The following is a 25,066-nucleotide window of genomic DNA, read 5'->3' on the forward strand; positions in this document are numbered from 1 at the left end:
TTTGTAATTTAAGGGGGACTTTCCCAACATCTTGGAACATTTGATTATTTTTAACAATTCCTTTCTCAGAGTTAGAGGTCTTCGCAGGTCTTTTTTGTTGTTGCTAATGTGGGAGCATCCATAATGTAATACTTTGTAATCTAACTACATACTCTCAAGTTGTTGGGAATATCTGAACAGGTCAAATAAGCAATTACTTTGCTCTTTAAAACCTGGTGAACTCTCTTTCCTTTTTCTTGGGCCTTTAGAAATCTTGAACCCAAACTGGCACATCAACTTTAATAACTATCTAAAATCTTATTATCTGCCATTTGTATTATGACTTCCCCTTTCTTCTTTTCTTTCTTTTCTTTTTTTTTTTTGCTGTTTCATTATTGAGGGGTAATGACTTCCCCTTTCTTTAAAGTTGTATATTAATTTATAACTTCCTTGGTCCTGATTTTTATTTATTTTTTCATTTTATTTTATCTATTCTTATATCTATATAAGTATTTATGGAATTAAGTGAGCTTTTAAAGAATTTTTAAATCTATTTTAATGAAATTCCTAAAAAATAGAATAACATAGATTTAATAAAGGCCAACCTTTTATTAAACATGAAATGATGTTTTGCCTTAGATTGGTAAAATAGGTAATTTAAAAATTGGTAACAGAATCTAATTAGGTAAAACCACCTGTCACATTAAATCAAACAAAAGACTCTTCCTCTCACCATTTCTGTGTGTAAGCATTTCTCTCATTTCCTCATGGTCACACGGATGAGTAAAATCAAACACACTATGTCCAGTTAGTTCAAACTGTAAATAGATTTAAAAAAATTAGATCTGTATTATAAAATCATAAAATCATACAGAAGAACTCTTAATATCTGGGTCTTTTACCTGAGTTAATCCCATGTATTTGTTTACATTATCAGAAATGTAAATCATGTCACCATCATCTGTGAGAACCATAACAAAACCATCCAGGGCTTTCAAATAAAAGCAATTCATCTGTGCCTTCATTTCGTCTTCAATATCCAAATCACCTAAAAAGGTCACAAGAGGAACATAATTAGTTAAAAAGTTATAGTACTTAAATGATAATATTTAAATGATAAAAGTTTTCCCCATATACTTTATTTAATATATACGACAAATTTTTTTTCTGTATATTTAAATTTTTTCCCGTTATTCCCTTTTAACACAGGAAGACTAAAGTCAGATTTGCCAGCTGCTTTTAATGATTATTTAAAGTAATGTAGCAAGGCAAACCATTGAAAAGAGAAAGAAGGGCCATGTTATTAAAAGATAGTGGGGGAGGGCAGGAGAAAAAGACAGGGGGAAAGGCCAATGTCTATATTCCTGACTGAAGCTCTAAAAGCGGGTAACAAAAGTCTGTCAAATTATGGAAGAATTTAGATATGACCATCTTCTAAATATAATTTCTAAGTACGTCTAATTTCTAGGCCTATTTTGCCCTGGTCAAACAACTCACCAGCATCCAGAAGTTTCCTCACACGCAAATAGCTGATGGTAAGCCTCATAACAGAAGCCTTATCAAGATGTGAGCTCACATGATGGGGAAGTGGCAACTGATGTGCAAGCTCGTAAAAAACTTCAGACTCTTTACTTCGCCGAGATCTGGCTGCATCTCTAGACTTTTCTTTTCGACGTTCAGAACTTATCCTATTTAACAAAAAAAAAAAGGGGGTGGGGGGAGACAGAAAATTTGTAAATTAGTTTTACTTTGCTTGAATAAAACTAATTTTGGGCAGGCCAAGTGGCCCATTGGTTAAGAGCTGGCTTGGGACACCAGAGGGCCCCGGTTCGGATCCCACATATGAGGGCCAGTGACACTGCCCTCTACAACAGCTCAACCTGGAGCTAGGCAACCGTGAGTCACCTGCGATGGCGTAGGCTGCAGCCCCTGCTGCAGTGGGTTGCCATGGGCTACCATGTGTGGCCAGGAGCCAGCGTGAGTGGCCGTCCAGAAGCCGGCAACCGATCTCCCTTGCCCGGGAAGAGCGCAATGATGGTGCCAACTTGGGCCAGTGAAGTAACATCCTCTACAACTAGACTGAAGAACAAAAGGACAACAACTTGTCTGTTCCCATCCCCCAATTCCCCAATAAAAATCTTAAAAAAAAAAAAAACCTAATTTTATATTCTGCATACCACAGAAGGATTAGAAGATGCCATGTAATTATGTAGAGATTTGACTACAACATGAATGTATTTTTATTAAAGACAGCTATACAAGATGAAGCTTTAAACCTGTCTGAAGTAGGTGTTTCCTCCCTGGCATGTCAAATTGGAGATGATGTTTTGTTTTAGCCAAAATCTGAAAAGTAGCCTGTATTCTAAGGCAATACCTTCATAGCCATTCAACAGTAGTCTCAACATAGAGAAATCATGATTAAGTCTAGAAAAATGGAAGTTGTACATAGTAACTTGAAAAGAGATACTTTTAAGCAGGTAGAACAGTTATTAACAGCTACAAACTTATTTTTGACTCCCGTACTTTCCTGCCCCCCACCTTACCTTATGAGCAATACTGACTGTGAGCCATAGGAATGAATTTATATTAGCAGTTATAAGGTAGAGCTACTTACTGTTTTCAGGTTGTTTATACCCTTAAGGGCCCCTTATCTATCACTATCACAACAGGTACAAAATAAATGTGGGGTATGGAAGAAAAACAAAGATGTGGCACAATACTAAGAATTTAAAACAATGGGTTAACAAAGATTAATAAAGGTGACAATACAATGACGAATTTTAGGGAGCTCTTCTAACAACAAAGTCAGAAAGATTTTCCTAAGTCAGAGCAAGCAGAGCTGTCCTCCTTTGCTTACCTGCACAGAACCATCTATTCCTCCTGACCCAGCTGAAGGTAAACAAGGCTGAACATGGTTCGGTCCTTCGCTTCTTCTTCAATAGTTATTAAAACCTACTACATGCCAAACACTACCCTGTACTAGGTGCCTGATTCTCTCCTAATAACCTATAAACAGGTTAAATATCATCCCTGTTTAACTGATGAGGAAACGGAAATTCATTAGGCTAAAAACAGCCATGCTGTTGTTAATAATGGAACTTTGATACAAAAATTTCAATTCAAGCATCTAGATCAATTTAACTTGAGCATCTTGAGATTGAAAGTGAACTATTAAAAACTATTACTACTTGTAACTACTTATCTATGTGAATTAGGATTTTCTCAATGCTGTACAATTAAGAAAAAAAAAACCACGAAAACAAGTTAGTAGCTGAGGACTACCATGAAAATGCAACAATGTCAACATTCTGAAACACGGGTTGTTTTATGTGCATTAAAACTGCCACAATGCTTTCACTGACTTTAAGTAGGTTTTAAATTTGGACTTAAAAAAAAATATATATGTAGGCTGCAGTGGGGCTGGCTGGCAGCGGGCGTGAGCTTTTGTGAGCAGCCGTCAACCGCGGCGTCAACCGCGTCCAATGGCCGGCGAGCGACTGCCTCACCCGAGAAGAGTGCAATGATAATACCAACATGGGCCAGTGAAGCCACGTCCTCTACAACTAGACTGAAGAACAAAAGGACAGCAACTTGTCTGTTCCCCTTCCCCGATTCCCCAATGCTGTTCCCCTCCCTCAATTCCCCAATAAAATCTTAAAAAACAAAAATGTATAATAGTAAAAGTTTTGAAAAGTCTATTTCATACATATACTGGAGTTCTTGGGAGTGGAGGGAGAGATCCAGAGAGACCCATTGGCCCTGGCGTCTCAGATACTGGTTCCTTCACTTCTTTCCCCTCTTGAACTGGCAAGTGAGAGGCAGCCATGGCAGTGGGAAACAGATTCCTATCCAGTTCAAGTAAAACCATCAAAAAGAGTGATGATCAATGATCTCAGGATCATAAACCTAAACATTAATTCAAATGCCACAATTAGTCCAAGTGGTCAGAATATTATCAACAACTTTCATCAGATTTACCACCCCTCTTTCTCTTAATTGCTCAACCAAATCTAAGCTACCAACAAATGACTACCCAAACAAAACACATGGTGAAAATTTTAATCCTTTTATTATCTGTCTGATAAAGGGTATCTGATCAAGCTAACCATAGTAATGGATTATCTCCATACATTTAGAAATACTTGTATTGCCCAGAACTTTGAAGATAATGATTGTGTAAAATGTAGCAACTAAATTTATAAGACAAATTCATTCAAAATGTGAGCTTGGATAAAACGTTTAAAGGACAATATATTTAAGCGAGTGAAGACTGTAAGAATAAGAATCTGAACACGAGCCAGAATTTTGGAAGAAAAATAAGCCTCAATAAAACGAGTAATACAATACTTCAAGAGTTGACAAATGTAATTTATATGAAGAAAGTGATGAAAATCAGTATGTCCTCTATTACATAATGAATCTAGACATAAAGCAATTAGAAGACACATAATAAAAATGCAATGAAGAAATTTATCTGATGTTCTTCACATGTGACTATTACAATACAGGGAAGCTCTTCAAACATTTCTCAGCTTAAAGTTAAAGCTTCCAATGTTCTTATGAGTTTCAGCATCTGAGCTACCCAGCTTCTTGTCTAACTCACAGGAAGGCTCTTTTCATAAGGTCATACCTAACTCAATTACGACACTGATCAAGAATTATTTGTTTGACCATGTGGTATAGGTCCCACAGAGATAAATCCTGTACTATTTGTTTATTTACTACTTAGATTGCATAATAAAAGGTTTGTAGACCAGAAGGAAAAGGGTAGATTTTCAGCATGAAAATAAGGTCACTGTATTACGCAGAATTATCAATTGCATCTATGTTGTTTTTATTAAGTACAGATCATGTAAAGTTCTGCTATTGATCTATCTGCATAAGGTGCTATTTCACAGACTGCTAGTCACACTGGAAATCAGTTAAGAGTAAAATAAAAATCCCATCTTTTGAATAGTTTGCTTACCCAATTCCATGACTGTTCTAGAACTAATGTTTGAGTAAACTAGCAAAACAGCTCAATCTTTGTGGTACAATAGTTACCAAACACTTATTATTTTACTATTACCTAGCATACAGTACTGGAAAGAAGCTATCTTGAAATTATTTTATATAGGAAATTATTTTATATAGGAAATATAACTAGGAACATAATTTTGAGCCACGGTCTTATTAAGCTTCTGGTGTACAAAGTTCATGAATAAGCAATAGCTGTTTTACAGAGAATGCCTGTTATTCTTTAAATTAACAAGAACACAAATGAGTGCAGATATTTTAAATCATCTATCTGTTTTGTCTACTAATTGCACAAGAAATGTCTGTTAGTGTTCCTGATTGTAAATATACATTACTTTAAGAACTGAATTTAGATCATAATCATTCAAAATGTTAACAGGTGATCAGGCTTATTTCTAAATGAAGTTAAAACATACATGTAAAAAACTCTCTCAACTCTATTACTTGGTGATTTTAAAACTCTTTCTGGCCCATGAAGGTACAAGTTGTTGGTTTGCACTTCTTGTGTCAGTATTTCTACAGGATAGACATTGTGAAGTGAAATTCTGTGATCTAAATAAAAGATATGGCATTTAAATTTTCCTTTCGAAAAAGGTCTGTACCCATTTTTGTCTCAGCCAATCCATTTCCCCATGCACTCTGTAGTAATATATATTATGGGTTTTTTTCTATCTTTAAAATTTTTGCCAAGCTGACAGGTGAAAATTGTATCCCGCTGCTTAAACTGCAATGCACTTATTAAAGTCTCAGGCCAGAGAAAATTCCAAGGAAATTTTCATGATCCTTAGTTGGCATTTTGGCCTGCAGTTCTAAATCCAAACATCTATATATGATGCTTAGTATATACACAGTGGTATTCTAAACATTTTTCATCCAGTAACTTTTAAAATATTTATTATCATAACCGTGTTACAGATAAGGAACCTGGTTAAACAGCTTACCCAAGATTACAGTTAATAAATGGTAGAGCCTATATTCAAACTCAAGCAGTCTGGCTCTACAAACCATGCTATTAACAAGACTACGCTGCCTCTCAGAAACTCAGTCTAATTACCAAGATAACTATTCATAAGTCCAGGCCATTATTATAAAGTTCAAAATGTGTTTACTTCACATCTCCAAAGACACAGAGGTGTAGGGGTTGGCTTTAAATTTAGGATTTGTCACTAAGCTATTTGGAGACTCATGGCCAGGCTCTTCCCTGGAGTCTGCCAATAAATCCAAAATCCTAATTGAAAGGCACCTACAATGGCAATGCTCTCTGCCCCACTGTCCACCAGTTCTTCAAAGCAAGGGTACTGGCAACCACAGACGGGGGAGAATCAGAGGACAGTAATTCAATCTCCCTCATACACTCCCACTAGACTTTATTTTTAATTTATACGAGAAACTATTTGAACATCTTGGTCACTATTTGGATTTATTGTAATTATCTGGAAAGCACTTTCAAATGTAAGTAACATACAAGAAGATATAAGTCAGAATGAAAAAGCAACTTATTGAAAGAGATTTAGAGGAACAGGGATAGAGTTCAGAGCATAAGATTACCAATTTGCTGAAAAGAGGCTCAAGGTTTAAGATTATTTCCCTTATAACTGCAATGTATCCTATAATGTCTTTCACCGTTTTGTCCTAAGCTAATGTGGTCAGGAAAAATACATGAGCTAAGCCAATTTACAACCAACACCTTTACCGCCTTTATAAATATGTCTTCCTAGCCCCGCTGGAAACATGAGAATTGACTCATTTTGTTTTCTATAATCTTTTTCAAGAAAAGGTTGTAATTTTCATCAAGACATGAAAGTTTTCATTAAGTTGATTTCTAATCCTAGTGGCTACCCCCAACCCCTAAGGTGTGTGTGTATGGAGGAGGGGGTTACTCTTAGACAAGTATTTTATATTTATTGTTATAAGTATTTTATTATTAATAGGATTTATTGTTTTATTTTCCATCTGATAGTTGCTGCAAAACCAGAATACTTCAAACAGATAAAGTTTAATTAAAAAAATACTTACTTAATGGAAAAAACAGCAAAAACTTGACACTTCAAGTAAAATATAAATTACATTTTCAGGACAGCTACCTATCTATTGTTTGTAATTATTTTCTCCAGAAAAATGTCTTGAGTTATAATAATTATCAATAAGTTTAAATATGAAATTTTAGTATGTTAGAGAATATCATTTATTTATTCAACAAATATTTCTTGGTCATCTCCTATGATCATCTCCTATGTTCTCAGCATGAGGCATAGTGCAATAAACAGAACAAATCAAGTTCCTATCCTCATGGAGCTACATTCTAGGACAAACATATCTTTATATTTCTTGTCTTTACTCAATAGTAGTTACCAGGGTCAATCCCTGACAAAACACTGGCGTATGAATTATCTTTCCATAAAACAAAGTAACATAAAATTTTAGGAGACAAAGCAAAGTCTTATAGGAGATGTTACACTATAATACTATATGAAAAGAGTAGGTTATACAGTAAGATTTGAGAATAAGTCCATTTATGTGTAGGTAATGCATGCATGCATACACACACACACATAATTTATAAATGCACAGATAAAACCAGGAAGATACAATCACAATCACCTGGAAGGATTCTTAAAACACAGATTACTGGCTGGGCTTTAACCCCCCAGTTTCTGATTCAGGAGCGCTGGATGGTACCTGAGAATCTGCATTTCTAACAAGTTAGCAGGCAGCACCAATGACACTGGTCTAAATAACACTTTGAGCCTCTCTACTCTATGAAAATACTACTTTATGTGTCCTTCAAAATGCCCAGAGAAGTAAAAGATTGTTCAGAAATACTCAAAAATGATTTATTAAATACTTTCTCTTTAAAAATCTGCCCAAATGCTTTATGAATACAGGAAATATATCCAACCTCTAAGACATTTAATTTGCCACATACTTAGAACTCAGTAACTATAAAACACACTAAGGATTTAGATTAGATTAGTCAATAGTTGACCTGTGGTAAACACCACAATCACCAAAGGAATATCACCCCCCCCCCCCCCCCCCGCTCCCATATATGTGCCTAGGTCCCAACCCTGGAAATTCAAACTGCAGGGTTAGAATGTCTCTTTAAAAAACTAGTTTCACAGATGATTCTTATGAGCACTCTTTGCTGTTTAAGGTTTGTGTTTCATCTATGGGTGCTTGTAAAATTTACAGACCCGAGTCCCATTCAAAAATGACCAAGTCAGAATCTCTGGAGTTTCTGGGAATCTCTGGGAATCCTTATGTTAACCCAACAGCCAGGTGATTCTTAAGCCACACAAGTGACAGCCACTAGCAGGTCTTAAAGCAAATTTTGAATAAGAAAAATTTATTTTTAGCTGCAACTACACATGCATGCTATGACAACTATATTGTCAAACAGAACAATGAACTGAGTGGGTTGGGCAACACTACACAGAGCAAGGAACAATTGCTGGAAATAAGAAGCTAAAGGTACAACTCAAGGACAAGCCAGTAATAAAGTGTGTTTAATAAAACCCAGTAACTTTGCCTCAAAAATATAAGATCATCATTAGGCTTCATAGATGACCAAATGAAAAATGTGATAACTGGTGGATGGTTTTTTCTAACACGATTATTTTTTTTAGATTTTATTGGGGAAGGGGAACAGCCAAGTTGTTGTCCTTCAATCTTAGTTGCGGAGGGCGCAGCTAGCTCAGCTTCAAGTCCAGTTGCCATCTGGCAGCCTGTTGGCAGCTCAGCTCGGGCGCAGCTCACTGGCCCGTGTGGAAATCCAACCAGCGACCCTGTTGCTCAGAGCTCGTGCTCTTAACCAACTGAGCCACTCAGCCAGTCTCTCTGAAACGATTTTTTATAAATCAACCTATAAGCTCTTTATGAATACCATAAACTTCAAAGGGTTGGGAATCACTGTCCCTGATACCAACTTGTACTAAAGAAGATGCTCCTGTGGTGGTTTATATTAAAGTAACAAAACTTAAATCCTAATGTCAAAACTTTGCAAGAATATCAAACTTGAAACCACACTGTACTAAAAAATAAAAAATGGAATGTTACAGGTGAATCAATTAACACCAAAAATTGAATACTCAAATGTGGCCCAAGCCATCAACAATTGAGTTTTGCTTCATGAATTGGATGCACAAATATCTGTTGAATAAATAACTGCATAATAACCTGTTATAGGCCAGAGTGGTTAGGTGCTACAGCAGTGGGTTAAGATTGAAAAAATTTTTGAACCATTGAAATAAATCAACTTGCTCACATTATCCAAGAAAATACCCCTTCCTCCATTCACAGTGAAGGTTTTGACTATTGGTTTGATACATAACCCACTTAAACATTTTAGCTATGTTATCTGTAAAGGTAGGCAATTTCCAATTCTCCTTTACCAACACATTAAAATACATTGAATGAATTCTTGATACCAAAAGAGCATGGAAAAGTAGGATTTCTCAATTTGCCATCCTTTAACAGCCAAATAAATACCCTTGAGAATATATTTCTAGTATCAATATGAAAATGATTATTTTAGAATAACATATCTGTACAAAAAATTTCTTCATTTAATTTGCAAAGGCCAGATATTCATGGGGATAAAAATCAATGTAGAGGAAAAACAGCACTAACTATTCTACTTCTATTATAATAAGCTCACTGATAGTTTGGACCAAAGGACATCAGCCTTTGTCAGAATGTCCCAAAGAAGGCTTGAATGATTCTAAACAATATCTTGGGGCTTCAAGGGAGTGAAACTCTTCTGAAAACAACTTAATAAATATTATAATAATATGAATATAATAATAGTTTCTAGTTCATTAAGTCCTTACTTTACGACAAAATTGTTCTGAGTGTTTCACATGGATTAATATCACTTTTATCCTCACAGCAATCCTATAAGGCAATTATTCTTATCTTCCTCAATTACAGATGAAGAAAGTGAGAGCTAAAGAGGTAAGGCAACTTGTGCAGTTAGTAAATGGCAAGGTAAGCAGCCAATCTCTAGAGCCTAAACTCTTAGCCGTTAGTTATTACTACCTCTTCTTACGGAAATTAAATGAAAACCCTAGCCCATAATAGAAGCAACTCCAAGTTTCCCAAAAGGCACAGCAAGAACAATTGCAGAATGACTATGCTTGGTAGAAAACTAAAGAATATGAGTTCAGGCAATTTGCAACAAAACCCTATAGCCCAATTCATTACAGTACCAGCATTGTTCTAGTACTGTATAAGGAGATAATCAAGATAATCAAATAATCTACAATAAGACATTTGACTCATGTAATCAAGAACCAACCCCACTGACATAGTTAAAAATGAATAGTCCAAGCAAAGCAAACTGGCATTCATCCAGGAAACGACATATGGATGATAGAAGACAGGAAGTTTCTTTTCTTTTGTTTTTTTATTACAAACTATATGGATGCAGGCATAGGAATGTTAGTGGCCATCTTTCATACAACATAGAAAGCCTGTTAGTGGCAGAATGGGGCCAACATGCAAATAGAGCAAAGACATATAAACTAAGTAACTTTCAAGAGAAAGTCAGGGATTACACTCTGAGGATATCACTTGAGACTGGATCTAATTGCCCCTTAAATCCAAGTTACAGTAGGTTGTGTGAGCCAATAACTGTCTTATTTCCCCCTTGAACTAGTTTGAGTTGTGTTTCATCGCTTGAAATAAAAAGAATCCTAATACACTTAGGAAACTGCCAGCGCTTCAAATTAAAAACAAACTTTACTGATGATAAAGTACAAGAAAATGGCATTCTCATATACTGTTAAGAGTATAAACTGGTTCAAACTTTCTGGAAGTTTAGACTTAAGCAATGTTTGCTAAAAATTAAACAAGGGAAAAATACTTTCCACACATTTACCTAGCTGATTTTCTGCAGCCATACACATATGCCTCTTTAGTAAACTTTTTTATTGTGTTTTCAATAGATAGAATTGGCAGGCACCAACTTTTAACATATCTTAAAGTAGGGTACTGAGTTACTTTCAAGGCCAAGTACATGTTACACAGCTTATTTGTTAACAAAATATATTAACTAGCCTGGTTCTAATAAATATTATATTTTTTAATGACAAAAAATTGAAATTCAATATTCAAGAAAGTTCTAAAGTAGCACAAGGGATTCCCAAGCATAAGAAAAATTCCTATGAAAAGTGAGACATAGAAGAGGGGACAATGACTTCCAAAAAACCTTTTATTTTTATTTTTTAAAGATTTTATTGGGAGAGGGGAACAGTGTTGGGGAATTGGGGGAGGGGACCAGCCAAGTTGTTGTTCTTCAGTCTTCGTTGTGGAGAGCACCAGTCACCATCTGGCTTCCCGTCGGCAGCTCGTGGCCTCTAAGCTCAAGGTGCTGTGTTCAATCTTAGTTGCATGTGGGCGTAGCCACCATCATATGCGGGAGTCAAACCAGCAGGCTTGTTGTTAAGAGCGCACGCTCTATCCACTGAGCCATCCAAGCAGCAGCTCAGCGCAAGGTGCCGAGTTCAGTCTTTGTTGCGGGTGGGCATAGCCCACCATTGAACAGGCAGTCTTGTTGTTAGGAGCATGTCTTCTCACCAGCTGAGCCATCCTGACACCTGTTGGCAGCTCAGCTCAGGCGCAGCGTCACTGGCCCATGTGGGAATCGAACTGGCAGCCCTGTTGCTCAGAGCTCGTGCGCTTAAGCCAACTCTTAACCAACTGAGCCACTCGGCAGGCCCCAAAAAACCTTTTAAAATCTTAAAATCTGCTCTGCTTTCTCTTTGTTCATTCAATTATTTTTTTCACTGTTTCGTTTGTTCAAATACTTAAAAGCTCATTGTGTCAGTATTCTCTTTTATATCACAAGTTTCAAATTCAGTCTATTTGTGATCTTGCCCATTGAAACATGTCTCCATTTTATAACTGAAAAATGGGGAGGAGGGTGGTCACTTTAAAGAAATGTATTAACATCTGAATTTACAACAAAAAACCTATAGGAACAGACGTAGTGTATTTCCCCATGAATAAGACGCACCCTTTTTTGAAAAACTTGGGGTCTAAAAACTGGGTGTGTCTTATACAGTAGTTGCAGATTTTTTTTTTACTTGCATTTCCTGCTCCCCCCCCCCCCCCCCCGGGCTCATACAACCACTGTATAAGACGCACCCAGTTTTTAGACCCCAAATTTTTCCAAAAAAGGTGCGTCTTATTCATGGGGAAATACAGTATAATCCTAATTCTTAAAGATTTAAACTTTCTGCCTTTAAACCTTATGTTTATTTTACCATAGTATTTTTCAGTTGAATAAACAAAGGCTCACAAACTATCAGGAAAAGGGGAGAAGCACAGGGAGCTGTCACTAATAACTGAAAACTGCAACATTAACTAATAAACACTTCTAAGTTGTCTAAACATATTGTGACTTTCAAAACAATTGGGTGAAGAGCTGCAGTTTGTTTCATCATTAGATCTTTGTCCCATTTATAAAGCAACACATTTTGAAAAATCATACTTTCAATAATATTTATGTTTAATAATTATAACCAAGTGAAATTTTAAAATGAAGACACTCATTAAATGACAGTTGAGATCACCAGCACTAAAAGGTAACATTTTGGGGACAGTCTATAAGAAAACTTATAAAAATAGGTCATTTCAATTATTGTTTTAAATCTTTTAAAACAGTTACTTGTCAAATGGGACTTTATCGACAATAAGTACAGAACATTTTAAACAGTATTTTTCTGAAAGCATACTGGCAAACCAAATCTTTCTTAAGTCACTAGGAAAACAATTCTTATTTAAGAGGTGCTTAACTTCACTTCTGATAAAGCTTCCACTAGCGACAGTTCTCTGTGGTTAGCTTTAACTTAGTTAATTATCCACAAACAAACCCTTAAAAACACAATCACATCCACTAAGATGACTACTACCAAAAACCCTGGAAAATAATAAGTGTTGAGGAGGAAGTGGAGAAATAGGAACACTTGTGCACTGTTAGTGGACGTATAAAATGGCGATTTCAGTATGGCAATTCCTTAAAAAGTTAAACATAGAGTGACCTACCCTATGATCCAACAATCCCACTTCTGGGGATATAGCGAAAATAATTAAAATCAAGATCTTGAAGAGGTATTTGCAAACTAATGTTCATAGCAACACTATTCACAATAGCCAACAAGTGTCCATGGAAAGATGAATGGATAAACAAAATGTGGTATACAACTGAATATTAGTCTTAAAAAGGAAGAAAATTCTCACACGTGCTACAATATAGGTGAACCCTGAGGACATTATGCTAAGTGGAATAAACCAGTCACAAAAACTGTGGGATTCCACTTATAGGAGATATTTAGTAGTCAAATTCATAGGAACCAAAAGCAGAATGATAGGTGCCAGGGAGTAGGAGGAGAGGAAAATCGAGAGGAGTTGTTTAATGGTTATCGAGTTTCAGTTTTACAAGATGAAAAAGTTCTGAAGATTGGTTACACACCAATGTCAACTATTGAACTGGACACTAAGCAATGGTTAAGATGGGAAATTCTATGGTTTTTTTTTTTTTAACCACAATTAAATTTAGATTTTATATATTATTTTTCTAAAGGGTTATGTCTGGCAAATAGATGTGGGTTTATTAATTTTTATTGCAGAAAACACAAATTTTAATATAAAACTCAATACACAAACAAAAGTTAATTTTTCACACTTCAAGAGACAGAGAGGGATACAATTATTTTTTAAATTTCAAGACCTATAGCTAATTTGAAAATTCTCATCATACTTTACCAAAAATACTGAGCAACAAGAAGATTGGCTTCTCCTCGTTTCAAATTCTTTTTCTAGCCCTCTAATTAAGCAGAAAACATATACAACACATACATAAGTAGCAGAAGGCTGTGTAAAAAACCCATGAACTGGATAATTAGTTCCAACATTAAAAAAAAAGAGACAATATTCTTTTTATGAATTAAAATCTGCTTCTTAATAGAAAACTAATCCAACACATTTAATTTAGATTATTTTCTCCTAGTTGAGAAACAGACATATGTTAACAATCTTAGATAAGATTTTTACCTTCTTTTTAAGAAGTAACTAAATTTTTTAAAATTGTATTTTAACAGGACACATCTATGAACCAAGCCAGTATTCTAACCCAAATCTTTAACATCTGGGCATGATAACAGCTTTTAATTCCATCACCAATAACAATAAATTGTCACAAGCGCTTCAGAAAAAAAAAATCAGTCAAGAGACTAATCCTCTCAGCTTCCTACATATCATTCTTAACACACAACAAAAAAGTGTAACCATAAAATCTTAACCTTGAGATCTTAACCTTAAACACCATTAGAGCTGCAAAGATAATGGAAGTCAACATGTAGAAAGATTGGACCTTCTCCAAACTACACAAAATGCTTTACAGGGGACCACAGGAATGAACTACCACACTTTATCAATCTAAAACAACATCATTATTCAGTAAACACATCCATGTGGAAGAGTGCACTAATATAGATTTCATACAAATTGCGCCACAAAATTAGACTAACAATGCAGGTTTGAAGCCTTGCCTTGAGATGGAAGCCAACAGCCTTAACTCTGGAGAAATTCACAAGCAAAGGACACTTCTTCCACTAGGTAGGTTCCTATGTTTTACTGGGAATACTTTATCAACTGGTCATGTTTAGCAAAGATTAATACCGGGGGTGCCAAAAAAATGTATACAAGTGGGCACTTTGGTCAACGTTGCTCAAGCAGTAGTTCGCCGTAATCAGAAGTGTCTGGACGCTGATGGTAACCACTTTGAGCACCTCTTGTAACTGCAGAAGTCAAACGTGACTTGTATTCATCTTTTGTTATCAGTATATATTGAGTATTACAATTTTAATACAGTTTCCCTTTCTTAAAATGTGTATACTTTTTTTGGCACCCTCTGTATTTATAAAATTGTCTAAGCTATGGTGTCAAAACAAAACATGTTTTAAGTTATGCCAGTCCTAAGTCTGCAGTGTTTTGCACATATCTTGCTGAAATGAACTGTATAACTAGTATATGTGTTTATGACTCTAGTCTCTAAAATCCACAGTAAATTCAAAGTAACCTATTTGGGGAGGAAACAAAGGGGTAAAGAATTGTGAAGAAGGAGGCCTAAAGTAGACAGTAGATATTAGATGCTCAAGAATTGATGCTAGATGCCAACGTAACCCAGGCAGCATGTACTTTTTTAACCAGAAAGAACTCCTTTTAAAGCTCCGATCCAATGTTAATCTTTTCATTTTTAGGAGGTATAGAAAAGATGGATGAGGTGGGAGAAGAGGAACTAAAACAAAGAAGTATTTGGAAGGACATGCAAAAAGTTTTTAAGTGTGTGGAAGTTTAAACTAGAACTTTAATAGATAACACCTATTTTCAAGTACAGTGTTACCAAGACTTCTAAATCAGGCACTGGGCATAATCTCATTTCATCTTCACGATTACTACTAAGAAGCTGCTATTATTATCATCATTTCAAAAGGAAAACACATAGACTCAGAAGCATTCAGTAATTTGCCCAAGTTCACAAAGCTAACAATGTGAAAAGGCTGGATTATAACTTAAAGGTGTCTGGCTCAACCACCAGACAACGCTCTTCTTCCAACAAGTGGAAAATCAAAGTAAAATTGTAACAATAAAAAAGTTACTAATAAATGAGAGAGCATCTTGACTTTTAATGACCCAAATTAAAGAAGGAAGTTAAGAACTGTTCATTCTCAGAGATTTTACTTTAAAGATCCAATAACTATGGTTTGGAAAACTTTGAAAGTCTGGCCTGAAACCTGAAACTGAACGATGAACCTCTTGACATTCCTTTGAAATCTAAAAATCTGTATCAATGTGCTATTAAATAAAGCCAGCCGCTACTCCTAAGGAATCAACATCAAAGGCCCTATGTGAAATCTATTATAACCATACCCATCCTCTGTTCTGATTTCTTCCAATCCCTCAGCTATGAGTTTCCTAGACCTTCTTTAAAAAAAGACAAATTTGTCTCCCCAACCTGGACTCTGGAGGCTCATTTAAAATGTAAAAATTGTAAGGAGAAAATCCCTGTCCCTCAATCTTTGTTATTTTTTCAAAAGGTTTTGAAATTATTAGAAAAGGACCAAAACCAGACATCTTTAACAAACAGTACCTAAAATTGTTCAGTACCCACCATTTGTAAGTGTCTAACATTAACTTTCAGGTTTAAAAACCTCTATATTAAGAAATATAAATCCATCTGATCCAAATTTGCTAAACTTTCAAATGAGACAATTTTGAAAATAACAGATGGGATGGAGGAAAAAATCTAAAAACTAGGTTAGAATTGTGGGTGATGCATAGTAGCTAATTCATTTATATTAAAATTGCTAATGATATTCTCAACTCATTAATTGGAAAGGAGAAATGGGTACAATATTGTATATGAAAAGGAAGTGACTGGTCCCTAACTTGATGCACAGTATTAAGTGTGATTCAGCATATCATAAAGACAGAAAACTAGCGCTACACAGAGATAACCTGCCTTAGGTTTACAATATACTATAGAGACCACATCATTTCATCAAAAGCATTGTAATCACTTCTGCAAAATTAATTGCAACTTATTCCTGGCAACTCTTGGAATTAAGTATAGGCCTGTTTAGTCACTTTTTGAATTCTGTAAGTGCTTTCTCTGGTGTACACAAACTGAGAATTTATCATTCTATTGAATAAGAACCCAAACAGGCATCTACAAAACAGCAAGAACATACATAAGTTTATCTTCTGCTGACACTGATTAAAGAAGTTAATCTCTGATAGACGAGTGGAAGGACTTAACAGTAAAGCCAGCCTACTAACCACAACTCTTTATTATAAATCTTCAATTCCTTAAAATGATTTTCTCAAAGGCTAAAATACCACAGTGAACCAAATTGTGTGTGGGGGGGAGTGGGGGTGGCGCGGGGGGGGGTGTCACTGAATCCCAGTAGCTCAACTAACAATTCTTAATCCTGTAATATACCACTTAGACTCAAACTTCAAGGTGTTCTAAAAACTTGCATTAAGTTCTAACAATGATTACTTCAGATATACTTTGAAAGTTTTCCTTTAATATACTCCAATCGCAGGAAAATGCGACAGTTCTAAAAACTTTGCAACTTTTTGGTAATGCACTTCAGTTGGTCTGATCACATACTTTTTTTTCAATCTCATTAAAAATGTTTACCTAAATTTAACCAGCCGCTACATTTTCCACTAAAATAGTTTCAAGAATGAATGAGGCATATATTCATTTGTAACGTCTGGGCTCTCTTGACAGGTGATATAAATACAAGTATCCATTTCTCAGGTTCTTTTTTAAATGTTGCTATTTCTCTAAATTCCCGTTACTCTGACTCTCAGACCAGGCAAGTTTTTCAAGGCGATTAAAACAAAACAAAACCTGCACGTGCAAACTAAAAAGTTGGCATCTTCGGGCCACCGCGACAAACCCCTAATGCACAAAGGCAGAGACACCCCCCCATGGCTGGACAACCGCAGGGCAGGATCGCTTTGGACCGCGCGAGCCACGGCCGGGAACCCAGGGCCCCGAGCCCACTGGGAAGCCGGGACTAGCGTGCAGGGTCCGCCCCGGGGCCGAGTTTTCAATGGAACCGGAGAGGACGGGGGCGGGAAGGAGAGGAAGCTCGGGTACAAACGGCGGCGACCGAGCTGCGGTTCATTTCTCTCCCGGGGTTTCCTGGCTCGGGGAAGTCCACCCGAAAGGGGGCACAGGGCAAGCTGGCTTTTTGAGGCAGGTAGGGAGGCGGTGCGAGGCCCCGGAGGCCTGCAAGGGAGGGAGGCGGAGGGAGGGCGAGCAGGGCCCAGCCCCCGGCCCCTGAAAGCACTTTCAATGCGTCTCCCGCCCCCCACGACAAGATGGCGACGTGGACAGTGGGGGAGCCCGGCCCGCGAGGTTGGGGAGAAAGAGAAGGGAGGAGAGAAGAGGCAGAAACAAAAAGGCGGCCCCCCAAAACGACGAGGCCGGCCTGCGAGCCCGGAGCGGCGGGCGGGCAGGGGCGCCAGCGGAGGACGCGGCCCGCGGAGGACACGGGCTTACTTTTTCTTGTCGTTCGCGCCGCCGGCGCCCTCCATGGCGAATCGGTCCCCGCGATGCCTTCACGGCCGGCAGCCCCCCGAGGCTCGCTCCGGCCTAAGCGCTGGCTCCCTCCACACGCGGGGAGAGAAGCAGAGGCACGTCCAGAGGTGCGAGGCGGGAAACCCCTCGTGAGCCCAGAGGCAGGAGGAGCAGGCGGCAATCGCTGGGCTGTAGGCTCGGCTCAAAGAAGCCTCCCCTCAGGCTGCTAGTCAGGGCCCGGCCCGAATCACTGGCCGAAGCGGCGGCGACGGCAATCCTCGCGTCCCCTCAGACGAGTCGGCTCTGTGCTCGGAGGAGCTGAAGCAGCGACAGGGGGCGGGCAAGGGCGGAGGCGCGCGCGGGGGCGTGCGGGGGGGCGGGAAGCAGTGTCGGCGGCGCGCTCCCGCAAGCCCGCCTCACCTGAGGGGGAGGCGGGTTCCCTGAAAACCAATGGCGAGCGACGCAGGCGGCCAGTCCCCACCCCGGCCCACGTCTGTCTCAGCCAATCAGGAGGCGCTCAGCTGAGGCACAGCTGGGACGCGCTGCCGCGCTCACGTGCTCGTCTGTGTGCTGCTGCGGAGGAAAAAAGAAAGGAGCTGGGGTGCGGCCAGCCTGGGTTTGGGGACCTGGCGCCTTCTCCTAGGGAAGGCAGTGGCTGGCTTTGGGAGGCGCTGCTGAGAAGAAATTTCGGTTTGTGGGTCCCAAGCCTGCATCATATTTCCTGCTCGTTGCTGCAAGTCTCTCGCTCTCTTTCTCCTCCGCGGCTATGCTGTGCAGGTTTGCCGCCAGCTCTACTGAGTCCCAGTTCAAAAAAGACTTTTCGCGTCGTGGCTGCAAATTCTTTGGCCCCTTTGCTCAGATGTATTACAATGGGGGTCTTTCTTGCCGGGTTACTTAACCACGGGCCGTGTCACCGACCGCACTCTGCCGTAGAACACAAGGGTACTCTCCTTGTCCACTGTTCTCCTGTGATGAAGTTTGATTACTGAGTAAATGCAAATAAAAACAAATCCCTCTTGCTGTAAACCTCTCAAAGGAAGTAGTTAAGGTAACTACTTAAATCTTAAAGTTTGAAATTACAGTAAGCATTTACTATACTGAAGTGGCTTTAACAAAAGAACATAAAACTGAATTTCAGGAGAGAGCAAGAAAAATGGCTTTAGGTAGACTTTTACTTCTTTTGCTTTTAAGAGTCCCTCCTCCCCCCGGAAAAAAATATCTTAGATGGATTCGAAGAAAGGGAAGACGACCCTTAGTTTGAGACTTATCACCTGGAATTGAGTTCACTGCATGGACTGGAAGGAGGAAGTATTCTTCAGACCCCCACCTAGACCTGGGCAGGGGACCTCTGAACCGGAGTAAACTTGATATGGTGGCAGTCAGTAATGCCTGTTTGCTAACATGACTTTGCAAGCTACTGAATAAGACTTAATCACTTTTTGGCTTTGGAAGCATACATTTCAAGACTGTCGGTCTTTTAAATGTAAAAAGAAGAAAAACATATTTTGAATTCAATAAAGAAGCACCGCATATATATCTCCACTTGGCACTTCATTATTTCTCACCTTTGCCTTTTTAGTAATAGTGATACAATCTAGCGTTGGTTTGTATGTTAATGTGGATAGCTAGTGGATTTCAATTATATTGGTGTGTAAAAACAATGGTCTATATAACAGCATTAAATTCCAATAAGAAAACTATCAATTCACATAGCACCTCTTTAACTAGTCAGTAGACGCATAAAAATAATGGTTAAAGATTGATCTTATGTGACTTGTTTTTTTTTCAGATCTGCATGATCTGATAATTAAGTTCACAAACTTGTTGCAACAATGTTGCTAACTTTTTTGATATCAGAGGGATTATTCATTACAAATTTGTACCAGCTGGATAGTTAACCAAGTTTACAATTTCGAAGCACTGAAAAGGCTGTGTGAAAAAGTTAGACGACCTGAACTTTTTGCCATCAATTCATGGTTCTTGCATCACAACAAAGCACCAGCTCACACAGCACTGTCTGGGAGGGAGTTTTTAGCCAGTAAACAAATAACTATTGAAACACCCTTCCGACTTGCCTGATCTGGCCCCCAATGACTTTTTTCTTTACCTGAAGATAAAGAAAATATTGAAAAGAAGACATTTTGATGACATTCAGGACATCATGGGTAATCCGACAACAGCTCTGATGGCCATTCCAGAGAAAGAGTTCCAAAATTGCTCTCAAGGGTGGACTAGGTGCTGGCGTTGGTGCATAGCTTCCAAAGCGGAGTACTTCAAAGGTGACTATATAGTAATATTCAGCAATGAGGTATGTAGCACTTTTTCTAGAATGAATTGGCGAACTTAATTGTCACACCTTCGTGCATATACACATACCTATATGAACAGGGAAAGTAGTAATATTCAACTAATTTGTTTTCATATAATTACAGAGGAGCCAAATAGTATTCTCTAATTTAATCAATCCTGTTAAATTACAGAATGTTAAGTAAAAGGCAGATTTTTCTATGGAATAAAATTTTATCCCATTATCTTCTTTAAAACCATCTATTAATAAATGCACTTAGGTTATTACAATGTAAAATAAATCTTAGTGAACAGCTTTATTTAATCACTTTCTAATGTTTGTAAGTGTTGAAATTTTATTCCAAATTACTTTGCAGAACTTTCTAGGTAGACTGAAAGATAATTTGCAAATGACTCAATTGACCCCTGACCCATATTTAGTAGGAAGTTGAGCAATGATTCAGGAAGAAGCAAGTTAAACTTGAAATTTGGATTACTACTAAATAATATAGAGTTTTGAGCTTTTTAAAGAGTGAAACACATCAGATTCAGATAATTTAGAATGAATCAAACTATGTCAGTAGACCTAGTTAGTGGTCAATAGGTGATTCTTGGCTTATTATTACCTTCAGTTTCTACCCTCTACCCTCCAACCTATCCTATTACAAGAACAACAACAAAAAGTGTATCATTTGGAAGGCAAATGCTTAGACGTTAATAGACATTAAAATTTCCTTTTTTTTTCTTTCAAGGATGACAACAGAAAATAAATATGTATATTTGTCTGAGTTTATTGAGAATAAGAATAGACTAAAAATTTAACACTAGCACTTTTCATAGATAGACATTTTAAGCATAAATTTACAAAAGAATGCCAAGGGACTTTCAGTTTCTGGTCCAACATGGAAGAGATTGGAAGCTCCCATTTTCAAAAGAAGAAAAAAAGCTGAACAAACTGAAAAGCAACAACTGTTCTTAGATCCATCAGGAAATTGCGCTTACAGGGAGCTGCTGCTGTGAAAACTGGAGAAACCAATGGATATAGAGAATCACAGCTTACCAGAGGATCACAATTTACCAGGAGCAGAAGTCAGCAGCTGAAGCCAACATCACAGTTGGAGCCAATATCAGTAGAAATACTTTAAACTGTCATTGAGGAATTGCTGGAGGCTCTGTGTGGACCAGCTTGAAGGTTGAAAAACTCCAAGGGGGCTCAGCCTCAGAGGGGCCCCACAACTTTCCTGGGTTTTGCGTGTAGGAGCCCTAGTAGATTCTCACTGTGAAAAACCTCTTGCTTTTTTCAGGGGGAGGGGAAAGCTAACCTTTTTGAAATAGTCCCAGAGTACTCTGTTCTTTATAAGGTAAGTCCTCAAGAAAAACTATTTTACCAGAGCCTAACCAACCTTGGGGAATGGAAACACCCAACTCCAGCCCTCTCTAGCCTTCAACATGAGAGAAAACACATACTCAGGCTCACTAAAAGACTAAAACCTAATCGTAGGACTATAGAATGCTTTCACTCCTCCCACACCTTACCATAACACCATAACAGTAGGGTTCCTGTGTAATAACAGGATTATAGCAAAAAGAACTGCAAGCCTCAGACCCTATTTAAAGAGTCACTAGGAACATTCAAAGACAAGAAAAACAAAAACAAGGACACCAGAGTAAATTTTAGCCTCAGATATCACAGGTACAGCAAACAATAACACTTTAATTCCTAGCCAGATAAACATAAAACTTCATAGTAAAGGTCTATCTACTTAAGTTCCTTTTCCCTAAAACAACATGTCTGGCTTTCAACAACAACAACAACAACAACAAAAATTTGCAAGACATGCTAAGAAGCAAAATATAACAATTTGAAGAGATAAACCGAACATCAGAACCAGACAGATATGGCAGAGATTTTGGAATTATCAGACCAGGAATTTAAAATAACAATGATTGATAGGCTAAGGGCTCTAATGGAAAAAGTGAAAAACATGTGGGAACAGATGGGTAATGTAAGCAGACATATGAAAACTCTAAGGAAGAATTAAAAGAAAATGCTGGAAATGAAAAACAATGTGACAGAAATGTAGAATGCTTTTAATGGACTCATCAGTAGACAGGACACAGCTGAGAAAAGAATGAACGATCTTGAAGACATGTCAATATAAACTTCCAAAACTGAAATGCAAAGAAAAAAATTAATAAAAAAGATGCAACAGAATATCCAAGAACTGTGGAACAATTATAAAAGCTGTAACCTAACTATAGTGGGAATGCCAAAAAAGGGAGAGAGTAACATAAGAAATATTTGAAGAAATAATGGCTGAGAATTTTCCAAAATTAATGACAAATACCAAACAACAGATCCAGGAAGCTCAGAGATATCAAGCAGGATAAATACCAAGAATGATTCTTAGTGTAATAGCTCAAAATGGTCCTATTCTGTTTAACTAGACACTGAGTTGCTTTTCAGAGACAACAGGCCAAGACCGCAATTCATGCAGTTGGGGCATGTGCAGAGGAGAGAAAGTTGACTTCCAGCTACACACACAACCATCTTGCCCTCACCCTGACCCCAAACCCACCTGCCACATGCACACACATGGAAACAAAGGACCAGGACATAACTGGAACTTGAACAACGGAACTCTTTCAGAAGCCAAGGGTCCATTGTCCAGGAAGATCTGGTGTTGATGCCCCTTTACCATAAATGACCAAGTTCTAAGTTCTTCCAGTTAAAACTTGTGCCGCCAGCACTTCCTTATAATTCCCCTAGCCTTTTAAATATCCTTAACCTAGTCCAGCAAGCAAGATGGATTTGAGGCACCATTAGTTCTCCCATCTTCTTGGTTGGCACCTTGTCAATCAATAAACCTTTCTTTACTCCAAACTATGACATTTTGAGTTTTGGCCTTTTGAAGCATTGGGCACATGGACTTTGGTTTGATAACACTAGGTACATCATGTTTAAACTGTCAAAGACAAAGACAAAAGCTTGAGAGAAGCCAGAGGAGTGGGGGTGGCAGTGGTGAAAATACCTAAGGAGGAAGGAGAAGAATTACGTTGGACCTCTCTTCAGAGACCATGCAAGCAAGAAGAGATTGGAGTAAAATATTTCAAGTGTTGGAAGGAAAAAGAAACAGAAAACAAGCACCAACCTAGAAATCTGTACCCAGCAAAATTATTTTTCAAAATTGAAGGAGAAATAAAATTGAGGAAATTTGTTGCCAGTAGATCTGCATTGCAAGAAATGTTAAAAGTTTTTCAGAAAGAAGAAATATAATAGAGGTAAGAAACTCAAATCTATATAATAAAAATGCTACAGAATAATTAAGGTAAAACAAATTTAATTTTTTTCTTTTTCTTAGCTGATCTAGCACATAATAGTTTGTTCAGAAAATAACAGTAAAAGTATATTCAGTGGTCATAATTTATGGGTAAGTGAAATGAATGACAGCAATGTCAAAAGGGACGACAGGAGGGAAGAATTGAGGAAACTCTTAGAAGGCCTTTTCATTAATGGTGAAGCAGTATAATATTACTTGAAAGTGGTCTTGGATTGGTCATAAATTGGTCGAGATTGGTCAAACTCGAGTTCAACCACTAAAATTTTTTAAGTTATAATTAATATGTTAAGAAAGGAGAGGAAATGTAATCGTACAGAATGCATCTTATATTGTAGCATGCTTCTTTTTTAAAACCAAAGCAGGCAGGAAAACACTAGAATGCAAGAAATTATGTACAAAGGCAACAGATAGAATTATAAAGAATAGACAAAACAATCAGGAAAACTGCAATGAATAAACAATTATAGCCAAGATTGCAGGATATAAGATTAGTATACAAAAATCAATTGCTTTCCTATATACAGAAATGAGCAATTGGAATTTGAATTAAAAACACACCATTGACTATAGTTAACAATACTGTATTGTATACTTGAAAGTTGCTATGAGGGTAGAGCTTTAATGTTCTCACCATAACAAGAACAACAACAAAATGGTAATTATGTGAGATAAAGAATGTGTTAACTAACCTTATTGTGGTAAGCATTTTGCAACATATATGTATAGCAAATCATTACATTTGTACACCTTAAGCTTACATTATGTTATATGTCAATTATATATCAATAAATCTGGAGGCGGAACACAACATCATTTATAATAGCACCCCCCAAAAAGAAATAGTTATGTATACATCTAACTTAATATGTACAAGACCTGTAAGAGGTAAATTATAAAACACTCATGAGGGCCGGCCGAGTGGCACCATTGGTTGGGAGCTGGCTTGGGGCGCCAGCTCTGGGCAGCAGGGCCCTGGTTTGGATCCCACATGAGGGCCAGTGACACTGCCCTCTACAGCTAAGATGGTGAACAACAACTCGACCTGGAGCTGGGCTGCCTGAGTTGCCCGTGACGGTGTGGGCTGCGGGCCCCTGCTGCAGTGGGCTGCCATGGGCTACCTTGGGTGGCAGGCAGCAGGCGTGAGCCGCTGGCAGCCAGTGTAAGCTGCCAGGAGCCGCCGAGGGCGGCAGTCCAGAGGCCTACAGCCAGTCTGCCTCGGGCAGGAGGAATGCAATGGTGATACCAGCATGGGCCAGTGGGGTGGCGTCCTCCACAGCTAGACTGAAGAATGGGAGGACAGCAACTTGTCTGTCCCCCTTCCCCGATTCCCCAATAAAATCTAAAA

The 25,066-nt window shown here is 37.9% G+C and overlaps 1 protein-coding gene and 1 pseudogene across 1 annotated transcript in view; both read right to left on the bottom strand.

Moving 5' to 3' along the window:
- Positions 1-18,471, bottom strand: part of HIF1A (hypoxia inducible factor 1 subunit alpha) — a 40,949-nt gene extending 22,478 nt beyond the window's left edge. Inside the window, exons 1-4 of the mRNA XM_019644448.1 lie at positions 18,077-18,471; positions 1,477-1,667; positions 882-1,027; positions 713-797 (exon numbers count right to left, since the gene is read on the bottom strand). Of these exons, the coding sequence (XP_019499993.1) occupies positions 713-797; positions 882-1,027; positions 1,477-1,667; positions 18,077-18,111 (457 nt within the window). The 5' untranslated portion in view covers positions 18,112-18,471. The remainder of the gene's footprint in view (positions 1-712; positions 798-881; positions 1,028-1,476; positions 1,668-18,076) is intronic.
- LOC109384546 (peptidyl-prolyl cis-trans isomerase D pseudogene) overlaps positions 18,342-25,066 on the bottom strand; it is a 49,746-nt pseudogene continuing 43,021 nt past the window's right edge.

This window comes from Hipposideros armiger, unplaced genomic scaffold (assembly GCF_001890085.2).
Source record: "Hipposideros armiger isolate ML-2016 unplaced genomic scaffold, ASM189008v1 scaffold_5, whole genome shotgun sequence".
In the NCBI taxonomy this organism is placed as follows: domain Eukaryota; kingdom Metazoa; phylum Chordata; class Mammalia; order Chiroptera; family Hipposideridae; genus Hipposideros; species Hipposideros armiger.